The 26,519-nt window shown below is 51.4% G+C and overlaps 10 protein-coding genes across 10 annotated transcripts; 5 read left to right on the top strand and 5 right to left on the bottom strand.

Moving 5' to 3' along the window:
• Positions 1-1,220: 1,220 nt before the first annotated feature.
• CCOS01_11505 (uncharacterized protein) lies at positions 1,221-1,922 on the top strand (the record flags this gene model as incomplete). The annotated part of the gene is made up of 1 exon (XM_060459658.1): positions 1,221-1,922. One exon carries the CDS (start codon positions 1,221-1,223, stop codon positions 1,920-1,922), a length of 702 nt encoding a protein of 233 aa, XP_060309489.1.
• Positions 1,923-3,453: 1,531 nt separating this feature from the next.
• Positions 3,454-5,272, top strand: CCOS01_11506 (major facilitator superfamily transporter; the record flags this gene model as incomplete). Its single annotated transcript, XM_060459659.1, has 7 exons — positions 3,454-3,652; positions 3,706-3,750; positions 3,813-3,871; positions 3,934-4,124; positions 4,184-4,328; positions 4,381-4,635; positions 4,685-5,272. 7 exons carry the CDS (start codon positions 3,454-3,456, stop codon positions 5,270-5,272), a joined length of 1,482 nt encoding a protein of 493 aa, XP_060309490.1.
• A 343-nt stretch (positions 5,273-5,615) lies between these two features.
• Positions 5,616-7,077, bottom strand: CCOS01_11507 (uncharacterized protein; the record flags this gene model as incomplete). The annotated part of the gene is made up of 5 exons (XM_060459660.1): positions 5,616-5,973; positions 6,145-6,209; positions 6,324-6,394; positions 6,454-6,742; positions 6,916-7,077. The coding sequence occupies 5 exons, from the start codon at positions 7,075-7,077 to the stop codon at positions 5,616-5,618; spliced, it is 945 nt and encodes a 314-aa protein (XP_060309491.1).
• Positions 7,078-8,119: 1,042 nt separating this feature from the next.
• On the top strand, positions 8,120-10,985 carry CCOS01_11508 (O-methyltransferase; the record flags this gene model as incomplete). Its single annotated transcript, XM_060459661.1, has 4 exons — positions 8,120-8,341; positions 8,412-8,662; positions 8,819-9,492; positions 9,844-10,985. 4 exons carry the CDS (start codon positions 8,120-8,122, stop codon positions 10,983-10,985), a joined length of 2,289 nt encoding a protein of 762 aa, XP_060309492.1.
• A 70-nt stretch (positions 10,986-11,055) lies between these two features.
• Positions 11,056-12,484, bottom strand: CCOS01_11509 (TfdA family Taurine catabolism dioxygenase TauD; the record flags this gene model as incomplete). The annotated part of the gene is made up of 4 exons (XM_060459662.1): positions 11,056-11,442; positions 11,498-11,706; positions 11,762-11,975; positions 12,065-12,484. The coding sequence occupies 4 exons, from the start codon at positions 12,482-12,484 to the stop codon at positions 11,056-11,058; spliced, it is 1,230 nt and encodes a 409-aa protein (XP_060309493.1).
• Positions 12,485-13,016: 532 nt separating this feature from the next.
• Positions 13,017-14,296, top strand: CCOS01_11510 (TfdA family Taurine catabolism dioxygenase TauD; the record flags this gene model as incomplete). The annotated part of the gene is made up of 3 exons (XM_060459663.1): positions 13,017-13,122; positions 13,177-14,145; positions 14,220-14,296. The coding sequence occupies 3 exons, from the start codon at positions 13,017-13,019 to the stop codon at positions 14,294-14,296; spliced, it is 1,152 nt and encodes a 383-aa protein (XP_060309494.1).
• Positions 14,297-14,394: 98 nt separating this feature from the next.
• Positions 14,395-15,977, bottom strand: CCOS01_11511 (benzoate 4-monooxygenase cytochrome P450; the record flags this gene model as incomplete). Its single annotated transcript, XM_060459664.1, has 3 exons — positions 14,395-15,290; positions 15,354-15,585; positions 15,657-15,977. The coding sequence occupies 3 exons, from the start codon at positions 15,975-15,977 to the stop codon at positions 14,395-14,397; spliced, it is 1,449 nt and encodes a 482-aa protein (XP_060309495.1).
• Positions 15,978-16,834: 857 nt separating this feature from the next.
• Positions 16,835-17,140, top strand: CCOS01_11512 (uncharacterized protein; the record flags this gene model as incomplete). The annotated part of the gene is made up of 2 exons (XM_060459665.1): positions 16,835-16,882; positions 16,940-17,140. 2 exons carry the CDS (start codon positions 16,835-16,837, stop codon positions 17,138-17,140), a joined length of 249 nt encoding a protein of 82 aa, XP_060309496.1.
• Positions 17,141-18,370: 1,230 nt separating this feature from the next.
• On the bottom strand, positions 18,371-19,252 carry CCOS01_11513 (uncharacterized protein; the record flags this gene model as incomplete). Its single annotated transcript, XM_060459666.1, has 2 exons — positions 18,371-18,580; positions 18,767-19,252. 2 exons carry the CDS (start codon positions 19,250-19,252, stop codon positions 18,371-18,373), a joined length of 696 nt encoding a protein of 231 aa, XP_060309497.1.
• A 2,140-nt stretch (positions 19,253-21,392) lies between these two features.
• On the bottom strand, positions 21,393-22,566 carry CCOS01_11514 (helix-loop-helix DNA-binding domain-containing protein; the record flags this gene model as incomplete). The annotated part of the gene is made up of 2 exons (XM_060459667.1): positions 21,393-22,352; positions 22,510-22,566. 2 exons carry the CDS (start codon positions 22,564-22,566, stop codon positions 21,393-21,395), a joined length of 1,017 nt encoding a protein of 338 aa, XP_060309498.1.
• Between the last annotated feature and the right edge of the window lie 3,953 nt (positions 22,567-26,519).

A 26,519-nucleotide genomic window follows, 5' to 3' on the forward strand; every position in this document is an offset into this window, starting at 1 on the left:
CGTCACCCCCTGAATCGGCTTCCCGGAATGGCACTCTTCTGGAATGTGGGGGATTTAGAGCGTCGGGAACCGCAAAGCTTGGGCAGATGTGATGCAGGGGTATCCACGTCCTTTCTTTGCACATCCCCGGCCATGTTGTTACCTATCTGGGTGTTGCCATCTGGTACGTACGCAGTTTGCCAGTTGTGTTGCAGCGCCCCGTTGACGGCAGCCCGGCAGGGCTTATTATTTTCTAGCTTCTTTGGGCATTAAGCCTCATGCTTGGCATCGAAGCTTTTTGGTGTTCCCCACGTCGGGAGTGGCTTGTGAACCGTAACGTCAGATCTGTGACTGTGCATGATGGAACGCTCGCTTGTTACGTTATCGGGAATCCCCCTCTCTGCTACTTTCCCGAGCGCCTGTCTGCTCATGAAGCTCGAGACTCTTGAGTGTGTCCCAAAGAGCCTCAAGGAGTCCCGAAAAGTTCCAAGGAGGCGCCGACCTCGGTCTCGCCCCGGCTCATCAAGCCTCAGCCGTCGCAGGGTCCAAGCGTAGGAGACCTTGTTGTCTCTACATCAGCTCTCAACTTGGGAACATCCAGCCAGTAGGGATAATAGGAGAGTTTCGATCGCATGAAGATGCCTCGGACGAACGGTTTGAAACGTCCAGGTTGTTCGCCCACATCGCGGGTTAAACCTGCCATCTCATGAGGCTGTGGTATGGCCAAACATACTGCCAAAGTCTGTTAGCGAAGCGAACATGGGACGGCAAGAGACCTTCTCACTGGTTCTCGAAGGCCGTTCCTTGGACCCAGCCCGGCGATGACGAGGGCATCAACGTCGACAGAGTGACATCCGGGACGTCGATCATCAACTTTCACCCACCACGCGTTCCGGAGACTGGCTGTGTAAGACGCTCGTGCAATGCGTCGTAAGACTCTCCATTGACGTACCCAGTCTATCGTAGATCGTCAGTCGAGTGTCTAGTCAGGCTCAGGAAAGGGAGTCGAGAAGCCTTCGAAACGCAGAGCTCAACTTGACCATAAAAGAAGACCTTTGTCCCGTCCAAATCAAAACCTTTCTCTTTCTCCTCACCACCAACAACCAGTTCAATCTTCAATCACTCTCAAGCATCTCTCACTCTTCTATCTTTCGCTTTCTCAGCACCACTTTCGCTCTACTACACTTCAGTCTTCACACTTCTTTTTCAAGAACCACTACCAACCACCCCCAACAATCAAAATGCAGTTCACCATCGCCACCATCATTGCCTTCGCCGCCGCCGCTCAGGCCGGTCCCCTCGCCATCCGCGATGTCTGCAACTCCGCCCCCTCCGGCCCTACCACCGCCAGTGTCGAGCCCCGCTCCCAGCCCGCCGCCGCCACCGCGGACGCCTGCCAGAAGCTTTGCGAGGCCGACTCTGGCTGCCAGTCCTTCGTCTTCGGCCTTCCCCCCTCCGGCACCACCCCTCTCTGCTACCTCTACGCCGTCCCGGCTTCTCAGGTTCCCAAGCAGTCCAACACCAACTTGATGGTCTTTGACAAGGCTTGCACCAGCGTCCCCACCGTTGCTCCTACCCAGACCAACACCGGCGCCAACAACGGCAACACAGGCTCCAACACTGGTGCCAACACCGGCAACGCCAACACTGGCAGCAACAACAGCAACGGTAGCCAGCAGCCCAAGAAGCGTGCCAACGTCTGCGGCGCCGCCCCCGCCGGCCCCGCGACCAGCAGCCCCACCCCTCTCCTGAGCCGTGAGGACATCACCACCCAGGACGCCTGCTTGGCTCTCTGCAAGCAGACCACTGGATGCCAGGCCATCGAGTTCGGCAAGCCCTCCGCCAACGAGCCGGTCCAGTGCCGCCTCTTCAACGTCCCGGCTTCCAGCCTGCCCGCTCCTACCAACGGTCAGACCTTCGTCGCCTTCGACATTGGCTGCTAAATGCACACACGTGCATAGCATCACGATACATTCCACGGCGTGCCTTCGCTTGACGCGGCTCGAATCGGCGAGTTGGCTCAGAAGGTAGTGCTTTACTCTTCTACTCTCTCTCATAGCGTGGTTGGCCACGACGACTTCTGCTTTGTATACATCGGAACGGAAAACTCGACAATCCCCCTCTTGGGACTTCGATCTTTGGGTGAATGGGGTACAACAGACGCTTGTGAATGAATGAATGGTTTTTCTGGTTGGTCATGGATAGAACACTCTTTTGGTATGCACTTTTTCTTAGCTCGATTTTTCGGAACAGTCATTCGTTTGGATATAGAAAAGGAACAACAGAAAAAGGAAAAAAAAAGGATATTGTATAGTAGGCAGCAAAATAGACTCGAGTTGGGAAACTTTTCCAGTGCCATTCTGTGATCTATGCCTTTCTAATACTGACCTCAGAAACCATCGCTGAGAGACTTGAGCAATCACTTCAGCCACTAGCTGGTTGGCAGGAGCTGATTCTAGACAGTCACCTTCAAGAGGATTACAGGCAGCTCAAACGAAAAGAATCGGATCTGTTGAAAAGAAGTGAGACTACTTCCGATTCCGTCTGCGAGGTCGCAACCATCCGCCGACTGCTATCGGAAAGGGCCGAGATCGGGAATCGGAGAAAAAGTGGAACGACGGATTCTTGAGCGGAGCCGTATTGCCGACCGATCGGCACCGTAAGGTCGGATGGAAGTCGCCATTATCGAATAATCGCCCGAAACCGCAGATGCAAGCCGCGGTCTAGCGTTAGATGCGCGGAGAAACAAGATTTTTTTTAGCTGAATCGACGGGCCGTGGGGGGTTCATTTCTAAAGTTGCCAAGCAGCGCCAAGGCACTTTAAAAAGGAAATGCTCAAGGTACTGATTACACACTTGCCATATTGGGGGCCGTTGGAGAAAGCAAAAAGACCCAGTCGGCGATGTCGCCATCGACTTCAACATGAGGTGATTCAAATGAGCCAATCACACAACTTGCAAACGAATTTCACCATCCACCTCCACTGGCGCCATCCACCCGGCAGTGGTGACCTGCAACGGCATCTACGCAATTACAGGAATGGTGCCCCGGGAAAATGTCATCATTGACTGATGATGCCATGCGGGCCCTGGGAAAACGACACTCAGAATACGCTGTCAAAATGGACGACAAGTAGCTAAAAGCTCTAAACGAGGCAATACTCCCGGAGATGGAAAGGAAACCAGCCCACTCGAGCAATCTACTCGCCAATCTCATTTTTCCTCGTGCAGAGGTCTGCTCCGACAGCTTGGTCCGGGTCTTTTGGGGTCCGCATTGATAAGCCGTGCGCGTGGCCGCAGAGTTTCTTTTCCAAACACGCAAACGACCTTAGAAACTCGACTTCAGCCGGACAAGCGCGGGTGTTTCTGGTACCGAGTGAAGTTGGGACCTCACCTTCTTCCAACATTGAGGCAAACAAAATAGCCACAAGCGCTAGGGAGAGAATCTGAGAATTCACAATATCAGCAACCTACGATGAGCGCGCCAAAGAATCCTCCGCCCGAGAAGGCGCTAGATATGCCGGCGAATGATATCAGCGGGACGGATAGCCCGTCCGAAGTTGAGCTTGAGCAGGATGTAGTCAATGAGAAGTCGCTGTTGAGGAAGCTTGATCTCAAGCTTCTGCCGGCGGTGGGCATTTTGTACCTTCTCTCATTCCTCGACCGATCTAATGGTGAGATTCTCCAGAAAACCCTGCTGCGAGACAATCTACTAATATCTACGTAGTGGGCAATGCTCGAATTGAAGGCCTTACTACCGATCTCAACATGAGTATGCTTCTTCAACCAGACAGACTCAGTCAAGACCGAACCGGTGTAGCTGATACTTGGCAGGTGGTAACCAGTATTTGACTGGTCTAACTCTATACTTTATCGGTTATGTTCTCTTTGAAGTAAGTGCTTCCACAACAATGTTCCGAAGAGACATGTGTTCGTGCAATGCTAAACGTTCCAGATTCCATGCAACATCATCTTGAAAAGGACCACTCCACGCTTTTGGCTTCCGACACTGACTATCGCATGGGGCATTGTCGCGACGCTCATGGGAATCGTCACTAATATGGCCGGATTCTTTGTCGCCCGCTTCTTCCTCGGTGTCACTGAGAGCGGTCTCTTTCCTGGAGTGGTATACTACTTCTCGATGTGGTAGGTTTCAATGGGCCAGGAGCTTAAGGATGGCATAGTTCTGACCTGAACTTCCTCAGGTATAAGCGTCGCGAGAGACAGTTCCGCATTTCCCTCTTCTTCAGCGCTGCCTCTCTTGCCGGTGCGTTCGGCGGTATCCTAGCATGGGGAATCGGACACATGAGAGTTGTATGGGACAATGGCTGGAGATGGATCTTTATCTTGGTTTGTGACCTTCCCATCGAAAATCAAGAAACGTTGCCTGACAATCTGATAGGAGGGTATCGCAACCGTGGTCATTGCTGTCGGCGCATACTGGTTCATCCAAAACTACCCCGACACGGCCAAATTTGTTTCTGAAAAGGAGCGCCGCTTTATCAGGGCCAGATTAGCTTCCGACAGCGATGCCACGCATAACGAGAAGTTCTCGTGGAATAATGTGATGGATGCTATCAAGGACCCAAAGTGCTGGTTGTACGGTCTTGGTTTCCACACCATGAGCTTGCCGCTATACACGTTTTCTTTGTTCATTGTGAGTTACTCTCACAAACTTAGTGGACCATCTCACTGACTTTGCCTAGCCTACCATCATTAAGAACCTCGGGTACACCGCGGCCGTCGCCCAACTGCTCACTATCCCTCCTTACGCCGTCGCCTTTGTCACAACATTGACCGTCGCGATTTACTCCGAACGCACCGGCCGCCGTGCCTTCTTCATCATGGGATCATCCGCGGTCGCGGCGATTGGTTACATCATTCTTTTAGCCAACTCCGACCCTGCGGGGAAGCCTGGCGTCTCGTACCTCGGAACCTTCTTCGCAGCTGCGGGAATCTACCCCGCCACCGCTCTCGTCCTCTCGTGGCCGGCCATCAATGTCTCTGGGCAGACCAAGCGTGCTGTAGGCAACGCAATGCAGATCACTATTGGAAATTTGGGAGCTGTGTTGGGAACACAGTTGTATCGTGCCAATGATGGTCCGAGGTACATTGTCGGCCACTCTTTCGCTTTGGGGTATCTTTTGGCGAATATCATCGTCTGTGGTATCTTATACTTTGTGTTGAAGGGTGAGAATAAGAGACGCGAGGCTATTGCACCGGAAGTTCAAGCAATTGGCGACTTGGAGGATTGGCCCGGTGACAAGGACCCTAGATGGAGATTCCAATACTAGTGAAAATCGGCATTGGCTGGTTCAGAGCGTAAAGGGCAGTTTCATGGATATGTAGTGCCAAGGCTGACTGCTTGTGTATGGATCCTAGTTTGATCACATCCCTCACGTTGCTTGTTGTATCCAGCAAGCTGTGACCTTCGCCATGAAGCCATGCGTGTGCTGCATCAATAGCACTAAGAGAAGCATGAACTCGGCAAATTCTAGGGCTAGTCTTTGAAGGCAATGTCTTGTTTAGAAAGGCTTTTGTCTTTGTTGGCGATGAATACGGGACTTGCTAGAACACTTTACCCAACAAGAGTCGGATGTTGACTGCAACTATGTATTTGAAGGAATTGAGCTAACATCAAGGCTTGCTCGACTCAATACTGATGCTGATTAAGTCCGTTCTTACAATACTTCTGTACATGTTTTTTCCTTGCAGAATGCTCTCTTGACTTCCCTTTGTGACCGTCGTTGTTGTTACCCTATCGTCAAAGCTGATCGCAGCAGCGTCGTGTTGCCTTCTAGCTACTCTTTTCTGCACTTCCTTTGATCGAGACATTTCAATATCGGATCGATGTTGACCACTCTGACCCGAACCATAGTTCTCATACGTATACCGTCCTCCACTAGAACTGAAAATGCGCTTGCCAAAGATGAGCTCGCCGAGGGGTTGGAGTACGGGAATACATGCGGCAATGATCATCGTGCTGCCCTCGACTCTAGCAAAGGGAATTAGCACAAGTTCTCACCACACCATTGTGGCTATCAACATTGAGAACAGTTGCTTAACTCACATAGTCCAAATCACCAAGTCTGAAGTGTCATCTGAAAATCACACGACTAATTTAGACTCGGCGTGTTATTTCAAGAGGGATTTCCAACAAACTCACATGAGAAGTCCAAGCTTGCGAGACTTGGAAGCCGAGAGCATTTGTATGTAGCAACGATCGATGAGCTTTTTGTCAAGAATGTCAGTTCTGGTTGCCATCAGGAAGCAAAAAGCATTCAGCCTCAACACGCACATTGACCCAATCCCAAGAGCGATGCTCAGAGCTACCTTCTTTCTCACACTCATCTGTAGCTTCGCGAGGACGACGGCTGGATAGATGGCCAAGTAAAGGTCTACAAACGCGCAGAAGCCTAAAAAATCTGTCAGGGAAAGGATTCTAAAGGACAGAAACAGAGCGGGGTTGAAGCACCTCCAGAGTAGATGGCAAAGTAAACCAGAATCCACTTGTCCCAGCACGTCTTGTCTGTGACTGAAAAGTCCCACTGCGAATGAGAAGGTTGGCATTGGGCAAAAAGAATGATTACGCATCCAATCAAGTTGATGAGACAGAATGAGGCGATGAACCACAGGAAAAGAGCATGCCATTTGCTAGGATTCATGATCCGTGTGAGGAGCGCGACAACAGCAAGCTTCGGGAGTCCAAAAGACATGACACCAGGAGGAAAGCCAGCAATGGTCCAGAGTATTGCTCCCGACTTCTGCTCGAGTGTTAGCACATCAAAATGCCGGCCATTTCCATGCGCCACCGCCGTGATAGCTGTTCCAACATTCGTCCATCCACAGACCTGGAGCAGAGATCGTCAACAACTGGGAAATCTCGGACAATACGTCGTATTGGAGACGGTCGAATCGAAGCTGAGATGTTCCTTACTACAGACGCGACAATCAAGTAGTCGTCGAGATGAAACTGCTTCAATATTCTTCCTCTAACGAAGAGTCTACCAGCGGTGAAGAGGGTGCTGAGGACCGACATAGAGATGACAATGCCAAGTGCCACAGGGCCCTTGTCTTCGGTATTTCGGTTGAGCGACATTTTTCCGGACATTGCTCCAGAAAGTCGAGGAGAATGAGAACAACGAATCGAACAAAGGGGAGACCTCAAAGACAAATCGAAAAGTCGGCGCCGGCAGCCACCAAATAGAAGAACTGGATTACGCGGTTGCCAGGAAGAAAAGACAAGCCCCTTCCATACTGAGCCTCGGTCAGGGGGTCAGATTCATGATTATTTGAAGACTGCAACGTCTCTCGAACTGCGATCGACAGTTGGACATGTGGAATGCGCAGCTCCCCCTTCTCCTATCGGCATCAAACGTTCTCAATCAGTCCATCGATGACACCTCGGCGAATACCCTGTGTGAGCTTCCACCGCCATTGGCGGTAATCTCAGTTCGGCTGACAAGGAACGGTGATTAAAGGACCAATTTTCGAGTTTCCTAAGTTCCCACTAATGTATTCCGACAAACTGCAGGATCATATTGAAGACTTTCGTATTCCTCCCAGCATGGGTGAACCAACAGCCCGGGGACCCGGGGACGCGCACGCACTCAACCAACAAACAACACCAACACAAGACTCTCATTCGTCGCCAGGGTAGAGATTCCACTACATCCTTGACAAAGAATGTTTGCTTTCACCTGATTTTTGGGTCTCCCGTTCTCCCCGCCCCTTGCCCAGGTCTTGGTATGGAGCCATGCCACAACGGTATCACCAGATACGCTGAATAGCTCAAGACTTGTTTGTTGTCGTCGTTGGTGCAGAGTTGCAGATAATCCCAGCGAGGAGTTTTAATCGACCGCAAGACTTCTCATTTGGGAGCGCAATTTACAGAATGGAGTACCGACAATTATGGTAGCAACAGCCCCAGGATTCTGTGGTCAGAATCGACATGAGAACCGCTGCCTCTATGTTGGAAAAGGTAAAGGTGGTCCTTCTTGGGTAAACCGGGTTTCTCAAATTCTTTGCTTTGCATTTATATATCCCTTCCCTTCTTTGTGCTTTGATTTTGGCGGCATTCTTTCATTCAATCTTCAGACTTCCCATCGCCACAATAACTTGATCATTTCAATCCTTAAAAAATGGGTTCTATTCCGGAAAAGACGCTTTTGGACACCTCCATCGCTACCCAGGCCAACGATGCCCAGAGGGTAGCACACCTAGCCAACAATATCGGCACTCTTGGTACATCTTTTCTCCTCGACGATGAAGAGGGTCGTCTTGCCCTTCTGAAGCAGGCCCGGTCACTGCTACAGGCGCTGGAGACCCCAAGAGAGACGATGATTAAACATTGTTGGGCTCAGGTGAGGACAATCGCCTTCCACATTCACTTTCGTTTTATGGGAGTACTTGCTAAGTTGCTATTACCATCAGCCTGCTGTGACCTTCGTCATTGCGACTGGCATTGAGTCGGGCCTGTTTCAGTACCTGGCCCAAAACCCTGGTCCGAAGACCGTGGATCATCTAGGCAAAGCTCTTCGTTTTGATATCGATGTACTTTCTCGCACACTGCGTCATCTCTGCTCAATGGGATACCTCAAGGAAGTTGGCCCGGATGAGTACGACGGCACAAACTTCACCAAGTCGCTGAGTTTACCGATCATAGCCGGCGGATATCCTTGTCTGTAAGATTGCTTCAAGTCACTCTTCCTTCGTTGGGCTACCGTTTCTATGGACTGACCATCCTGTCACATCACTTAGCGTCGAAAGTTGCTGGCCGACATTTTCGAATTTCCCCCTCTACCTCAAAAAACACGACTGTCCATCTCGCCGGACCCTAGAGAGGGGCCAATGCAGGATGTCATCGGTAAAGATAACAACTTCTTCAAGCACATGATGACCAATCATCCCGCCGGAGAATTCCAGAACCATATGGCCGGATACAGGCAAGGACGCCCTTCCTGGATGGATGATGGATTTTTCCCTGTTTCAGAGCGCCTTTTCAAAGGCGCAGACAGTTCATCAGAGGCGGCTTTTCTGGTCGACATTGGCGGTAGCATCGGCCACGATCTAGAAGAATTCTGTCGAAAGCATCCCACTGCTCCCGGCCGACACGTCCTCCAAGATCTTGAATACGTACTATCTCAGGTTCAGAAGGTTGACCCTAAGATTGAGCCCATGTCGTACGATTTCCACACAGAGCAGCCCGTCAAAGGCGCAAGAGCCTATTATATGCACTCTGTTTTACACGACTGGACGGATGATGTTTGCAGGAGCATCTTGTCGCGCGTCACTGCGGCAATGAAACCGGGTTACAGCAAGCTTCTCATTAATGAGAATGTGATTCCCTCGACGGGGGCCGATTGGCAGGCCACGGCGCTGGATATGATGATGATGACACTCTTTAGTTCCAGGGAGCGAACAGAAGAGCAATGGCGCAAGCTTCTGGAACCTGCTGGTCTCAAGATTGCCAAGATTTGGTCAGCGGGTGAAGGCGTAGAGAGCTTGATCGAGTGTGAGTTGGCATGATTGAGAACATTGGGACACGCGTGGATGTTTCCAATGATGAAGAATAAATGATGAGATGTTGTTGCATTGGCCTATAAAACTGCTGTGCTTGGGAACGCCGTGATGGTATTGGTAGATGCAACTATTAAAGAGTGTAGTTGCGTGAGATCAGTAAGCGGAACAAGGATCTGTGGTCCGCCGGCAACAGAAAAAGCCCCGAGAGATAGACACATCATTTCAACTTCTCGTGCCAACCGAATTGGAGCCATTAAACAAAATCAAGCGTCGTCCATCACCAGGTATCTTAGTAGCGTCGCATTTGATTGAGCCAAACAATTCGGTGTCTTGACCATTCTAGACCAGTCTGCGCGAGCTCAGCTTTCCCCCGCGACTATGTTCACCTCAATCCGAGTTGCCGCCTGCCACGTCTCGCCTATTTTCCTCTCCGCGCGACGCACAACCGAAAAGGCAATCTCCCTCATTGACCAAGCATCCAGGAACAAAGCAAACCTCGTTGTCTTCCCAGAGACCTACATCCCAGCGTTCCCTATCTGGTCCTCCCTGCGCGCCCCCTTTGAGAACCATGACCTCTTCAAGTCCATGGTGCAGGAATCCGTCCACATCGACGGTGAAGAGGTAGACGCTCTCCGCTCCACGGCAAAGAAGCTCAATGTACTGCTTAGCGTCGGCATTTCTGAAAAGGCTCGCTACAGCAGCGCGACGCTTTTTAATACTAACATCATCATCGGTACTGACGGAGAGATCCTAGTCCATCACCGAAAACTCATGCCAACGTTTTTCGAAAAGTTGACGTGGGCGCCCGGAGATGGCTACGGCCTGCGCGTCGCAGAGACGCGATTCGGGAAGATTGGGAATCTCATTTGCGGGGAGAACACAAACCCGCTTGCGAGGTATGCGCTCATGGCGCAGGGAGAGCAGATTCACATCTCCACATGGCCTGCGATATGGCCGACGAGAGTTCCGAAATCCAAGGAGACAAGCTCTCGAGTGGGATCAAGCGTGGCTAAATGGGCCAACTACGACAATGTTGCTGCCAACAGGACGAGGGCGGCTGCACACTGCTTTGAGGCTAAAAGCTTTGGTGTTCTCTGCTCAGGAGTCCTGGGCGAGGATGCAATTGAGTCTGTCTCTTCGGGGGCGAGACAAGAAGACGTGGTCTCCCAGGCGCTGAGAGATTCGCCACGGGGCGCGACCATGTTCTTGGACTCAACAGGCGCATTATTGCCGGGGTTTACAATTGAAGAAGGAACTCTCCGAGAAACCCCGTCAGAATTCTTGCAACACGAAGAAGGCATCTTGTATGCAGACTTAGATGTTGGGGATTGTGTTGAGGGAAAGCAGTACCACGATGTGGTTGGCGGGTATCAACGCCTAGACGTGTTTGATCTGAAGGTTGACCGTAGACGGCGGGAACCGGCTCTATTCAGGGGAGACAATCTCAAATTGAAAGGAGAAATAGATGCTCTTGAAGAGGATTGAATCGATCAAAGACACACCAAGTTATTATGACTTGAATTAGTTGGGTACAGACTAGCTATGATCCTGTCGCTCATGCCGCCTTGGCGAACCCAGTCTCAACAACCCCGGGCTGTTTTCTGAATGGCTGCGGCGCCGTGCCACTAGTCATCGTACACTGCCACATCAGTCTCTTCTTTTCCTCGTCCTCCTTATACTGAGACAATTGTCCTGTGATGCTGTGCATGACGCCGCGATTGTGAAAGATCACGACATCACCTTCCTCCCACCGGTGAGCGTAGATATTCTCTGCCGCCCAGATTCTCTTCTGGAAGCCGTAGACGATCTCGCGGACTTTGGCGACATCATCTACGACTGATACTTCACCCGTCGCCGGATCCCGAGTTGTCAGCTTGAATACGCAGCAACCATGAACCTGGAGAAATGGTCGGTCGGGGTTCAACGGGTTGCGCCAGACCATCTGAGGCTTGTCAGTACAACATTGAGAAGAATCCAGATGGAACTGAGTGACTTACGGGATGTTCAGCAACATTTTCCCAAGACCATTCAGAGAGTTGCTCTATGGGAACCTCTTTCTCCATTGTTGGGATTGACAATCCGTCTTCCGTCGCTTTGCATTGTCTGATATATTCATAGGCTTGAGGAGCGTATGTTACAGTCGTGTTCAGAGCAAACTCTTGCTCAGCCGGGGTAAGCAATTGAAATGCCCGGGCCCCGGAGAAGACTGACGGAAGGTCAATCATGCGTCTTCAGAGTGCGAATTTTAGCACTAGACTTACAGGCTGTGGATCCAGCAGCAATGCTCTTTTCTTTCCCGTCTGGAAATTTGAGTTTCTGATCAGGCAGGTTCGGCACCTTAACCGCGTGAAGGATGGTGACTTCGCCAGGCAAACGCTGGTAGAAGGGAGTGTCCATGTGCCACCGGTATGGTCGGGTATATCCATTGCTTAGCTCCTCCTCCGACAGAGGCTTCTCATGGAACAGAGTATGATCCTGGCCGGTTTTATTAGCTCAGATCGCCAATGGCTTGCGGTTTCGAAATTTCAATTAATCAGCTGATCAACGGTAGGCTTCAGACATACCAGATGAATTACCTCCAACTCTTCAACTCCTTCATAGTTCTTAAACTTGCCGCTGCCGATGATGCCCACTTGCGGTGCTCTTGGAATTCTTCCTGCTTTGTATGCCGAAAGAATATTCCTGGGGTCACTAACGGCCTTCTCGCCAGCAGAATGAATATCAGTCGCAGTCGGGTCGAAGACTTTGGTCAGCTTAGGCAGAGTCTCAGGCGCGATGCCCGTCTGGTTCTTGATGACCACGACCTGGTTTTCGAACAGGGCTCTTCTGAAGGTTTCGAGGTCTTTTTCTGACAAAGCGTCTACGTCCAGGACATCCATTGATGAGGGCAGGTGAACTTCGGCCCCAATCAAAGAAGACTCACGAAGGGAGGTCGGGAGCTCCCTGAAGGAGAGTCCTTGAGATGGGGAAGTGAGGCTGCCCATTGTAACTGTATGATCAACACGATGAAGTTGACAGGGCTAAAGAATAGAATTGATTGAGTCTGTTGGTTGATGAACTGTTCATGAGCCCGGGTAGCCGCATGAACTTATAGCCAACCAGTCTTACCTTTACATCGACGACTTTAAACTTTCTGCCAATTTGGAGCGGGTGAGTTGAACACGCTCTTCCGCATCGCCAGTTCTGTCCTTCTCCTGTCATGTAACACGCAGTGACGCGTAGTAATCGTATTGTCACAGTCTCTCATTGGCCAGGCAATGAGATGCATGCGGGCGAGTCCTTCATGTCACCCGCACGTCACAGGAATGGTCCAAACACTGTTCCCGTCGATTATCTCCGGGCACACAGAGAGGCGGGCCAGTTTGTGCAACTCGCCCGCAGTAGCCAAATGCATCTCTGAAAGCTTGTTTCGGTTGATATATATACCGTGATGAAGTCCAAGTGTCCCTCTTTCAGGGAATATTCAACTCAACTCCTCGAACACGAATCATCGCTTACTTTTTCCTGACTTTCATCATGGCAGCCGTTGGAGTTGAGATTTCCCCTCTTCCCAAGCCGTTTGAGAAATCAGCTGTCGATTTCGGAGCCGAACTTTCGGGGATTGATCTCGAACACATCGATGGTAAGTATATGTGTCCAGAAGCAAACACACTCATCAAGCTAACCATATGCGTAGATGAAAGTTTTCAAGTTATTAGAGAAGCTCTCTATAACAACAACGTTGTCCTGATCAAAGGCCAGCACAACCTCTCACCAAAAGCCCAATACGAACTCACCCGCCTATTCGACCCTGAAGCAAGTACATACAGCCATGGTTCCCGCATCGACAAACACAGCGTCCTCCACAAGGATCTGACCACCCTGCCATCTCAGCCGCAAGTGCAAGTCATCGGCCACGGCGCAGTAGTCGAGTTCGAAGGACTGGAGAATCTCAAGCTCACCCACCCTCACCACAAGACCTTTCATAAGCATCCTGTTCCGGAAGCTGAGGACTACGACTATACCCACTTTTACCGATGGCACATTGACTCGGCCATGTACAACCTAGACCCGCCTCTCGTCACATCGCTGTTTGCTTGCAGGGTACCTAAGGGGCGGCGGCAGATCTGTCGCTACGACGATGGGACTGGAGACGAGCTAGAAGTACCTTTGGGAACGACAGCTTTCATCAGTGGATACCGCATGTTTGAATTACTATCGGAGGAGGATCAGGAGTTTGTCAAGACCAGCACGATCGAGTACAGCCCACACCCGTACATCTGGATGAGCAAGGCGAAGGCGAGGTCAAATGGCCTAGGTCTTTTCTCAGAAGGTCTAGAGCTGTCTGAAGACCAGCTCCCAGAGATTGAGGAGGAAAATATCAGGAGATACCCTATGGCATGGAAGAATCCGGTAACGGGAAAGTTTGCTATGATGGTGTACCCGACGCCAGCGCGCAGGATCCATCTTAAGGATGGAACGGTAATGGAGGACTTGAAAGAGGTCAGAGAGTTGATTTACAGACTGCAACGACCAGCAATCAGCCCGCAATACGTGTATCCTCATGATTGGGAGGAGGGTGACCTCGTTCTCTTCAACAACCATGGCGTTATGCACTCCATTGTTGGGGCCTTCGCGGAGAACGAGGTTCGCCTATTCAGGCAGTGTAATATGGCAGCTAGTAGACCGCCTCAAGGTTCCGATTGCTGAAAACATGAATAAATGTAACCCAGCTCATAGTCATTGATATGCCCCTGTTCAGGGGCGAATACGATCAGAAGAACGAAGCCCACTTCATCCGGATTTACTTCTTCTGATCATCGTGTTCATTGAACTCTGCGAGCCAATCTTACGGTGACCTCGCCTCCTGGACCTCCAACTTTCTCAAACTTCAAAAACACAATATCGGAAGATGTTACAAGAGCCAGAAGTAAGTGACGGTGCGCACCTTGTAGAGGCTCACTAAGGTAGCCACGACTTTGTACACCTCCAAGGCAAATATATTCTTGCCAATGCACGTCCGCGATCCCTGCCCAAAAGTGAGCTCCGTCTTCTCCATAAAACCCTTTCTTTCGAGATATTCCTCGTCAGTCTCCGCCGTTCTCTTCATCCATCTTTCTGGGATGTATACATCGGCATCCTGACCAAACACATGGCGGTCCCGGTTGATTTGAGAAGCTGGACAGCCGATATTGATTTGTCCTGGAATAAACACGCCATTGGGTAGCCGCAAACCCGCCGAAGAAGTGACTCGCTGCAGATTGAACGAGGCAGAGCTGTGAAGACGTAAGGCTTCTTTGACAACACCCAATAGGTACGGCAGTTCCTGAAGTTCGTCAAAAGTCGGAAACGATCCGCATCCACCTTCTTTCAGTTCCGCGTACAACTTGTCCTGTGAGGCTGGGTTGCTTGCCAGGTACTTGCACATTTCGTGGAAAGTCTTCCCGGGGCTAAGACTGCCGGCAATCAGGTTCCCTGAGGCCGATATTGCGACCTGCTTGGTTGTCATGAGCTGAGGCTGTTGCTCATGCGTGGAGACGAAGTAAGACAACAGGTCCGGTCGGGTATCAGATTTGCCTTGGTAGACACGTTCGTTGACAGTCTCGGACACAACTTTGAGAAATGGCGATGGCCTCGAGCGCCTCATCACGAAGTTTTCTTGGACGACCTTGTGCAGCCAGGGCATTTGGGAGACGATGGCGACGTATGCCCCAAATCGCTTGACTTTTTCATACAGACCATACGTGTCATATCCATCGAGAAAGCCGAGAGGTTTGCCCAGAGACAGTTTCGCAACGACGTCGAAGCAGTCTATTCGCGTACTGGAGTCAGCCTTTCAGCTTCAACAAGTGAAAACAGAGGGATTGGGCTGACAGTTGTAGCACCAGCGGCTCAAATTCAGCACCTGCTTCTTCTCAGCGTGTTCCTCACAAACTTTTATGAACTTGGAGATGAGCTCATCAACATAGGGCTCATAAGCTTTCAACGACGTCATCGAATAAGCATTCGATACCAGGCGCCGATATCGTGAGTGAATCGTCTCCTCTTGAATACTAAGGAGACTTGTCGTCACCCCGGATTGACGGAAAGGTATGTATGCTTCACCCTGAAAGACTCGCAGTCATTAGCATCAGAATTCCAAATTCTTCCAACAATACAATTGTTGACTTTATCAACCTTGTTAAGCCGAGATCGAACACCATAAATGACTGGCACGGCGAAAGGATCGAACACGGTAACCGAGCGAGGTCCTAGGCGAATCACATCGCCATATGTGTCCCGGAGATCGTCCAAGATGTTTAGTTTCGATGAACCCCGTTCGGTACGCCAGGCTAAATAGACCGCGTACAGGTTTGTGTACCGAGCAATCCAAGGACCCGGGATGTCAGACAAACGCGCCCGGTGACTGTCGATGACGCATTTGAAGCAAAACTTTGCTGCCAATATGAGTACAGAAACGAGAATGCTCGTCAAATTGATTGATTGTGGGAGTTCCATCATGAAGCCGCAGGGCGTCGGGTCAAAATCTGTGGATATTTCGATGCGGGTGTGGTGATGTGAGAACGGGTCAAGGTAAAGATATCTTATTTTGTCTTTGACCAGGAGTCGGTATGTTCCTTACCCCTCAACGATCTGCCGAGGCTCGGGTTTCTAGATCGGGACTTGAACTTACCTTAGACCAAGGTGGCCTCTGTCGTTAGCGACGGGCGGGATACGGACGAGCCTGATTGCCGTCTTGGCTTCTCTGTGCGTGGCCCATGACAATGGGGTCCTCTGATCAACAACCGGGTTGATGTGACACGCTAGCCATGTTCTCTCAGCTTGGAATCAATCTCTGGAACTACATTTGGGAAAGTGTTGTTCATTCCTAGGGAGCAATGGATACTTGCGCCACCTACCGCGCCCGCATTTATTAATATCTTCCTTTAGTATTCTGACCGAGATATTCCCTTCGAAAGACTCTCTTCACGGCAATTTAGACGGTGTCCGCTTTGCGCGATTCAGTTGAAATTTCTCACATGCTTAAGCCGTTTGTATGACTCCGACTCCATCAAGTATCGAGCATATGGGGATGCCTCAAATGAACAGGAAGCTTTGGTCGACCAGGCCGAGAAAGTTCATGCGCAATTTATCAGGAATCAGATGATGCTAAACAAATGCAACTTATTATACTTCCGTAAACCCTCGGGCTGGCCGTCTCCAATGCTCTTCTAACTCTCTACAAAAGCCGTGTCTCTCGCTGACTGCGTCACTGTACAAACATTCTCACTTCCAGCTCATCTTCGCTTTGCCGTTGACATCACGCTCGCTATCAGTACTGTTGACTCCTTCTTCGTAAATATTCCTCCACCACCATGCAACTGAACAACCTTCTCGTCACCACTGTTCTGTCTTTCAGCATGGTAAGTATGCTCCATGAGCTCTATCACGAGTATGACGACCTACTGACGACAGCATAGGCCTCTGCATACGGCGTCGGGAACCCCGGCAGCACATGCACACAGGGCGGATTCCACTGCAACCCTTACGAGAAGCCCAATGGCGTTACCTATCAAAACGCCTGGTGTCCTAGCCAGTGCGACCCACGAGACGGAAGGAAGGACCCCAAGGGCTGCAACTGGGCGACTTGCGACAAGCAGACCCCGAATCCGAACAACTAGGGGGAAGGATATTTTCCACCGGGATCAGGGAAAGGAATTCTGTGTACTCGTACGCTGACTAGAGCCCCTCAGCAATCTATTTATGTACGGAGTGCGTATCTCGAACTCCCCATCGGTTTTGCAAGCCGTCATTTCATCTGCCACCCAGGCGGAGCTTTGTTCGAACCAGTGTCAAAAGATCCCTTTTCGTGCGTGATACCTGCGATTGTGCGCTTTGTTACACATGTCTCTGCTAAGGACTGGTGAGCGTTGTCGAAAAAGAGTTTCACACAAGGTGGGGTTTACCTGGTGCATGGCGGAAATACATACCCGCTTTAGGAATGTTTAGCCCATGGTCTATCCATTAGGTTTAGTGTAAGAGCAACGACCAGAGGTAAACTGTGTAGGGCATCGGCGTGGGTTCAGATGTGATCATTATGTTCTCTTGTGGCATGAACGCTCATCTCGCTTCTTCAACTTGAAAATGCTTTCTGATATACGAACCAGGGACCTCAGGCTTAGTTGACGGGCCAAGACGAGGCTTGCTGAACCATGCCACATTTGAACGAACCTCTTGTAAATCGAGCATTCTATCCTTTCATACTTGCAGCGGTGGCCGGTCTGGAAAGAATCCAACTATTCATTCCTTGCAGGGCCTGTTTCTGGATGCACTTTCTGTCAAGGGGCACTGTGGGCAAGCGCAACTTTTTGTCACCTCTAGAACGTCTTTATGTAGCTGTGGGCGTGGCCGGTGATTGGAAGATGTCCAAATAGCCTCGCCACGGGTTGTACAGAAAATCGCAGCCTGGGGCCGATCTACACGACTCAATGTTCGGTCTCGCGCCAGCTGTCATGCATGCCTGAGCGCAGGAATTGCCCTACGACAACCCGGATGTCAGCCAAAATGCTTATGTACGATACATCAATTGGTGCTCTCTTGAGGTGACGTTGATACATGCAACGACTAGTTAAGTAAGGTAAGCACCAAGTTTTGCCGCTTCACAAACTAGGCTTCGGGTGCTGCGAGACCAAGCCCGAAGACCACGGCTGCTGCCCTATCGCTATCTCACGGAGTCTCCAGAGACCGAGAGTCCAATTTGATGCGAACCTGAGAGATAAGCTCGCTGGATAGTGAGCACGACCGCTACTTCATTATTCACACTATCGATACGGGGTCCATCAGCACTTGGGCGCTTACTTAGTCGAGTGCCACTGATCGATCACTGGCTACATGGTTCTGATTAGGATGGGTCAGATGCGCAGCACGTAGTTACGTCGTGGATTTCCGACAGCTGGTCCGTCGCCAGACGATGTTCGAGACTGGGTTTCTAGACGTCTTGCGAAATCCACACCCAAATCGACTGTTGTCTGGTTCTCTCCGTCGACCACCACGGGAAGTCCGTATGAAAATCTGGCTTTAGATATAGCGCCGCGCCCTAGTAGCCCGATCCAGCAAAAAGGCTCTCACGAGGGGAAAATGAATCAGACTAATCCTTCACAGCAAAGCGATCTTACTAGAATAACACAACTTGGTGGCACTATGTGTCAAATTTGTAGTATAAGTAACCTCGCATATAGTAACTCAGTCTTCTACGATCAAACAGCATCTCAGAATGTCCAATTTTCATTCAACTCCTGCATCGGAACGTGAATAGGCCCATCGGCTAACTCATCCACCCGTTGCGCCACGAGCCGATGCTCGCGCGCAGGGAACTGCTGGGTCTGTCTGCTTGTCCTCCTCCACAGCTGAACAGCGAGAAACAACAGTATAACGATGGGGGACAGCCTGAATGCCGATATTATCAGCCATGGAACTGTCGCAGTGACCCATTGTGCTAACCTCAGCCACAAGACAATTTGGATGAGGACTGGTAAAAAGTAAAATAGCCACAGACTAATCACCCCGAATTCCCTTCTCAAAGCAATTGCGAACGCGTGGTGTCTCAGAACCCCAAGACCATGACTAATGATGAATATCGTACATGGTAGAACGAAGAGTAGGGACGGGTTCAGGAGATCATGTGGTGTATGGTTGTTGTAAACGAATTTGACGACCTCATAGTGTATGGCGATGGATGAAAGAATGAAGGTGACCTTGGGAACGAGTCTGAGACGTCTGGGAGGAGGGTCCATTTCGCGTCTTGGTCTCAAGCGTGTGTAGTTGCGTTGATCCTTGTCTGTGTGGGTGTGGTGTGGTGTGGTGTGTGTGTTTATGTCTTCGCTGATGGCTATGAACCTTACAGCTGCTTCCCACGTCTTGGGTCGCATTCTCTTATACTTGTTTGGTTTACCACCGGCTTTGTGACAGTCACGATGGTTCATCTTTGATTATCATACCGGTGTTCGGGTTCACCCAGAATCAGCGAGAGAAAGCTGTCTGCGAAACCAGTCATCCAAACAATGGACAAAGGAGTGCACGCCAACAATGATTCTACTCGTGCTGCTTTGAACATCACGCACAAACTTGAGATATCTCAAAGCCAGAATAAATGGAACAAAACTACGAAAGCTTTTGAAGGCTTTGAATGAGCAGACCCTCCTTCGTCGGACAATAGTATTGTTCCCGTCTACCCTTGTGGATGGATGACGTTGACTCTCGCACAGCGCTCCTGAGCAGGTCAACTCAATCGTCGGTTAGTATACACTCAAATGGGTAACAATACTCCACCGCTCGCTTCAAAACTGATCTCCCTAGGAAATACTCAGCGGCATTATTACAGTAGATCTTCGTAACATGGTCCAGCCATCCTCCTGCTTTCAACTCACGTGTAGTCACAGGCCCTGCTCTCTCTGACTCGCACTTCTTCTCAGGCCCCGATAGCCGGCATTATGTAGTATGCTCTTATATATATGACTAGTATCCATAGTCTGTTGAACACCAGTGGCCCAGATTATGGACCTTTGCTGATGGTGCTCAGACTGCAAAGGCCCATTCACACTGTCCTGCATAAGTCCCTCTCTCTCTGTTTCACTTTGGCTCCAAATCACGCTGTTCAAGATGTTACCGACGTCTACACTCACAAAACTTTGCTCGAGTCCATTCCCATTTACTAGTAACGCTCTACGTGGCCACCACAGCTACGAAAACAGTTATAGCAAATACCGCTGCCCTTACCTCAGATATGTGGTCTGGCCAATGATCTTTAGTGACTGGAGGTATTTGCCCCCGTGATTCAACAGACGGATCAACCCTATCCATTTACTTCACGTCGGGATAGCCCTTTCACATCGGATCATTCGACTGACTTCCCTGCTCGCAGCGGCGGACGCTACTTCTAGGTAGTGCACGCCGGACCACGGGTTCCGAAAAGACACCCCGGAGCCGAAGGATCGCGCCTCGGCCGACGTCTTCGGTTCCGCTGGTGGTGGACTGTCACACGCGCTAGGGTGAGGCGGGCTGCGTGTCGGGGCGTTGGAGGCGTATTTTTTCCCCCTTGGGCCGCCCGAGCTTGCCGGTTCTCGGAGATGGGGCTGCTGGGAGAACACGGGACACTGAAGATGTCTCGACAGTGTCGCTCGCCCTTGAAGAGTTGGCCACGGGGAGGGTCAGAGCTTTATCAATGGTGCTGATGGATTCTCCGAGGGGATAAAGGGCTCGAGGTATTGAGATCACTGAAAGGGTCATCAAAGGGACCAAGACTATTGCAGCTTTTATTGGATTCAGAGGATTTGTACACGCAAATATAGGTCGCTGCACAGCTGACAGCACCAACTGAGGTAATGGCAACTGAGGGTTCGAGCTGCCTCGACCTCACAAACAGCTGCCCCCAAAGCATGTAATGTAGTTCAAAATATCTCTTCATTATTCGCATCTTTCATGCGAAGCAAGAAAGCGGAGAGTTCCGGTAAACCAAAGGTCACCTTTCCTAGATAATACCTCTGAATCCTCCACCCAAGGTAAAGCAATAGTCTCTTCTTTGACAGGTAAACCTCGCCAAAAACCCTCTTCAAATGTCCCTACTCAAACAACCCGTAAAACGCCTTCTTTGATGATGGAATCATCCCCGTGGTATACATTTCAAAAACAATCCAGTTTCCCCCCTTTCTTCCCATCGAGTCTCCCCGCCAAGTACCGTAAAAGAACGCCCTTGTAAAAAAAGAGAATTCCAAAGTCGTCAAAAACAGTGTCAACTGCCGGAAAACCTCGCGCCTTTTCCCCCTTCTTTCCATCTACCCAATGGTTGGATTTTTGTAAACACCCTTCTATGATGCACTCCATCTCTTTTTTTGGCTTTCGTATTCGATACTATGCGCAAGGACAACACCCAACCCATCAAGACCAGAAAGGTCCCTCGGCCTGCGCCCGCTGCCACTGCTGCGCCTCCGCAAGCCTCTTCTCCAACGCCTCATTCTCCTTCCACAGCTGCGAATTCTTCTTCTCCAGGTGCGCGATATACTCGGTCGCCTTGCTCAGGATCGTCGCCTTGTTCAGCTTGCGCGCGGGCATCAACCCGCCCAACTCCTCGACGACGTCAATCGCCTCGTCGCTCTCGGCGGCGGCGGCGGCGTGCGGGTTTTCGGTGTGCTGGACGACGCACCGCAGCGAGGGGACCGCGTCGCGGAGGGCGATGATTTTCTCGTTGATGTTGACGCGGTAGCGCTTTTCAATCATGTTGTGCGGGTTCTTGGAGGGTTCCGAGTGTTTTGTGCGGCGGGCGGGGGGTTCGGGGGAGGCGGAGCGGGAGGAGGCGGAGGAGGCGGAGGATTTGCGCTTGAGGTCGTTGGTGCGCGGGGAGGTTCGCTGTTGTATTTGTGTTTGTGTTTGTTGCTGTTGGCGCTGTTGCGGCTGTTGTTGAGGACGAGAGGAGGGTGCGGATGTCGTCCGGGCGAGACGGGGCGACTTTGCGGGCTGCTGGGTTTGAGGTTGAGGTTGAGGCTGCGGCCGGGCGGGTGCGTCGAGGGTCTGGAAGAGGGGCTGCGTGTCGTTGATGCCCTCGCGGCCAAAGGCGACGGCGTCGGACATGAGGTCGGACGGGTTGGCGCTGGGGCTGAGGGTGAGGTTCTGGGGGGAGAGGAAGGACATTGGGCTGCCAAAGGATTCGCCGTAAAAGACGTCGAGGTCCGGGGAGAGGGCGGGCTTCTCAAAGTAGGCGGGCCAGTCGCCGCCGGTGGGGAGCTGGAAGGAGGAGGTCGGGAAGACGGGGGAGACGGGGGAGCCGCGGGACGGGGCCGAGTCTGCGCTGAAGTCGGCTTGGGTGTCGTAGAAGGAGAGCGGAGACAGCTCCGGTGGGCTCTGTTGGAGATGCAGTGTTAGTTGGGTGCTGATGCAGAGGGAAGAAGTGTCGGTTATGCAGGTGTGAGAGAGACTTGATGCCAATTGGGTCAAGTCGTCGTGTGTAAGTCGGGAATGACAGGTTGGTTTAAAGGGGAGGAAAGAAAAGACTACATACCATTGATTGAGGCATCGGAGGTACTTGATAATAGTCAAAGGACTGTTGTTGAGCCATGGTGCGATTCATGGAGGGGTAGGTTGACTGGGGTGTGGGAGGTGAGGGGGGAATCTGACGATGGACCGGTCTGGAGGAATTGTCGTTGATTGAAGATGCGAGGTGCTGGTGGCGTTACTCGGGAAGTGAGTTGAGGAGGGGCCGGTGTTGAGTTATGTGTGTGTGTGTGTGTGTTTATGGGTGTGTCGAGATGCCGATGGCGAGAGAAGACAATATTGGTAAGGTACTGTACGGAGTAAGGTATGATGTTACTTTAGATGAGGCTGATGGTTCGAGAGTGGACAGGTGGGGAGACAACAAGACGAACGGGCAAAGCTATATACCAGAAGGCGAGTAAAACAGAACATGGTGCGTAAAGAGAGTCAATGGCCAAGAAAATCGGCCATGAGCCGGGGTTGAGGTCCGAATGCTGGGATGCGGGTAGGGTGGACTTGGAGGAATGGATCATGGGGGGCGTGATGGTAAGGCGGGCGCGGGTTGGAACGGCGAGCAAAACTGGCGATGGACGGGCTCGTCATACGAGCACGGGGTGGTTGAGCAAAGGAAAATGTGACCAAAGCACTTCCACGACTCTCGGTATGGATACAGAGTCGACAATACTGCGTACTCGGTAGGCGACAGAGTGTGTGAATGGTACGGGCGGACGGATCCGACGGTGGGAAAGACTGATGATTGACATGAGAGGTGCTGTGGGGAGTCTCTTTGACACATGCACCAAGGAGGGTCCATCTGTACGGTACAGGGTACAGGTACATGGTACACTCATACTTTTCTTGAGTCCTTCACCCTGCACCGGATTCTCTCTCTCTTCTTCTCACTCCCTTATGACACTACTGCGTATGCTGCATATGTTAGAGCGTTGTATGCAAGACCTGCACTGAATCTATACACGGGTAGGTAGTCCATAAACACAGCGGTCCTCTGCAGAAAGGTTTCCTAGTCTGTCCTGTCGAGTCGGCGAAACGAAACGAAGATGATACCTAATACTTACTGGTATTAAACCTCGGACTTGGTTGAGAGGGAGAGATTCAGGAAGAGGTACTCGATACTTGCTGCTGCTGCTGCCACGCCTAATTCCAGACCAAGCTAGGCGGGAAAAAGCAAAAGAGCGGCTGACAAGGTCTAGGGGGGTGGGTGCCCGAGACTCGGGGGGGGCGTGGACGTGGGCGTGTACTGTGTATTTTGGCGTCAAATCCCGGAAGGGGGAAAACTGTCAACACACGACGAAATGGAAAGAGAATAGAACGATGGAGGGGCACCTCGGGACCTTGGCGGCACTTGCCTATCCGCAGCCCGTCGTCAACTCTGCGGACCGGAATGCCCATCTTGACTAAACTGCCTACTATGGATTTACAAGGTACTGCGAGATTGAGGGGAGGAAACCGTTTCCATGAGGCCATTGGGGGGCCATTGGGGGGCGCATCTCATCGGAAGCGAGCGCGCCTTTTTTTTTTTTTTTTTTTTTTTTCCTTCATCGCGATCTGGTCTACTTTTGACTAGGACACCCGTCATCATCATCTTGCATGCAACCTGACGATATGTTTGCGGTTCAAATCTTTTGGCGATTCATCCAAAAGCAAGACCAAAGAAAAAAACCTCGGAAATCGGATATCTCAACCTTGGTTGTGGTGCCCAACGTGCCTTCCATCTCGTGCGATGGATGTGGGAATGCATCTGAATCAGGAACCCCCCCCCCCCCTTCCCCGTGGCCCCCGGCCTTCCCAGAGGAACCCAAGCCTGTCACAAAATGCGCCCAAGACTCCAAAGCTCAAAGAACCATGGGCGCAAAACCAAGATCTCGTCCATCTTGACCGAGATGGGGAGGAGCTAAGACCTTACGGTAGGAAGGGGGGGGCGTGTGAGACTGCGAGGTGTCGAGTCGTGAAGCTGTTCGAGTTCAAACTTGGACGTCTGGCATTACCTAATTGGACGTAAACGGCGCATGGGGCCGGTCCAGACTGACAGATTGGATGGAAAAGGTAGATCTTGTTGGAGCTTTTGAGGCCATTGGCGATTATCGTGTATCCAGGCAGGCAAAACAAGCAGGCAGCTACGTAGTAGAAATGTTATTTTCCTGACGTGCATAACGACATCCTGGACAGTGCTGCTCCCTAGACTACTGATGGGATCATGGCTGACGTCGTTGCTCGCTATCTTGTCGACGGTCAAGACAGGACCTCGGGGGTCTGTGACTACATCGTAGACGACAGTCTGTTGAAGCTGTCACTACCTCCTGGCGGCCGTTGCCTCTCGTTCCTGTTCCTGTGGGTGACCGTTTGACAGGTGGCCCGCGGCAGGCAGAAGACGATCGAGATCTCCAGGGTCCCTCCCACCCACACTGAGTGAGACTTGGCCCCTATGGCACTAACAGCCCGACACCTAATGTAGGTATCCATACGAATAGGTACGTAGGTAGTGACAGGTAGGTAGCTGGATTCCACTTCCCTGGCATGCCGTGTCGCCGGTCTCGTCGGCCCTCGAACAAGGAGGGGGAAGGAGAAGGATTCGAAGCTTTTGTCGGGCGCATCGCCATGCCTCGAGGCGTGCCGGCCACTCGACCCAAGAGGCAAGAGACACGTCGATGATTTGCGCTGTACTGGCGGTCATGTCCCTCCCGAGTCCCCAGTCGTTCCGAGTGGTCGGCTTCTGATGCTGCCGAGCACTCCAACACTGATTGCGGCTGCCAGTATTCTTCACTCGGAATGAGCAAGATACTTTGCCTACTGCGTGAATACCTGGCAAAGGTAGATATTCTCACTGCCCGGCTACTATTGGGCGAGGCAAGAAAAATCCAAGAGTTGGCTGTTGGCAGAGCTGAGAGAGCAGCGGACGTTTGCGACCGAGGTGTTGCTCAGTCAAGGCCCGAGGATGCCGAGTCACGGAGCCGAAGCGTACAGGATTCGCGTCCAGGGCGTTGGATGTCCTGGAAACAGCAAGGGCCCGCCGGTCTCCGGCAACGGTAATTCAAGTCTGACGGATGACGGCGGTGGTAATGCAACGAGTCATCCGTAATCGCTTCGCACTGCCTCGCATCGCACGCATCGTCGGAACTCAACGCAAGAGGCACGGCAGACAGCAACACGAGTAAGGAGACCAATGGAGAGATTGATACTGTCGAAGGGCCTGGGAAGATTGCCAAGTTCGCTAAGGCTGAGTCTGATGGGTTCCTTGGTTGTGGGATGGCACGTTGGAGGTCTATGGAGCGCATAATGGGCGCATGGCGGGACATGAAGGGGCAGCAATGCGCCGATGCAGCACTGGCGAGTGTTGGTTCCAAGGTTAAGAGATGAAGTGTCGATATGATGGGTGGTGGACGATGGAGTATCCGTAAGGTATGGTGGATGGTCGATGGTCAATGGTGTACTGCGTATTGGAGTGTTCAGTGTTGATGATGGTATACTCCGTAGGCTGTAGCTCTGTGATTGTTGCTGTTTGGTGGTGAGAAGGGAGGAAGGGAGGGGGTGTAGGAAGAGGATGGGGGTGTGCGGTGTGCGGTGAATGCTGTGCAGTGGAGGCAGGTGGTCTGATTTTCGTGCAGTGTCGAACGTCGCTGCCAAAATTGACAAACAGCCCATCCGCTGGGGGAATCGAACGAGGCAGGAACCAACCGCCCCAGGGCAGGGGAGGACCCGCTCGGCCCAGACCGGAGCCAATGGGACGAGCGACGTGCGTGCGAGTAGTCATCAAGTATCGTCACCGCAGTAATTGTACGGTGAAATACATGACCATGGTCCTCCCGACTGTTCCCGTGCTGCTGTTGAATTTTCAAAGTGGCCGTCTTCTCGTAACATTTTCATCTTTGATTATGACAACAACATCTCATCCAATCTCCAATCTCTCTCTCTCTCTCTCCCTCCCTCCCTCTCTTCCTGGTCCTTGTCTGTTTCCTCTTTTTTTTTTTTCTCCCTTTCTTTTTCTGTTCTTAATTTATCCGAACCGAGCAGGTCAGCAGC

Source organism: Colletotrichum costaricense, assembly GCF_030867565.1.
Source record: "Colletotrichum costaricense strain IMI 309622 chromosome Unknown Scaffold_13.1, whole genome shotgun sequence".
NCBI classification, from domain to species: Eukaryota; Fungi; Ascomycota; class Sordariomycetes; order Glomerellales; family Glomerellaceae; genus Colletotrichum; species Colletotrichum costaricense.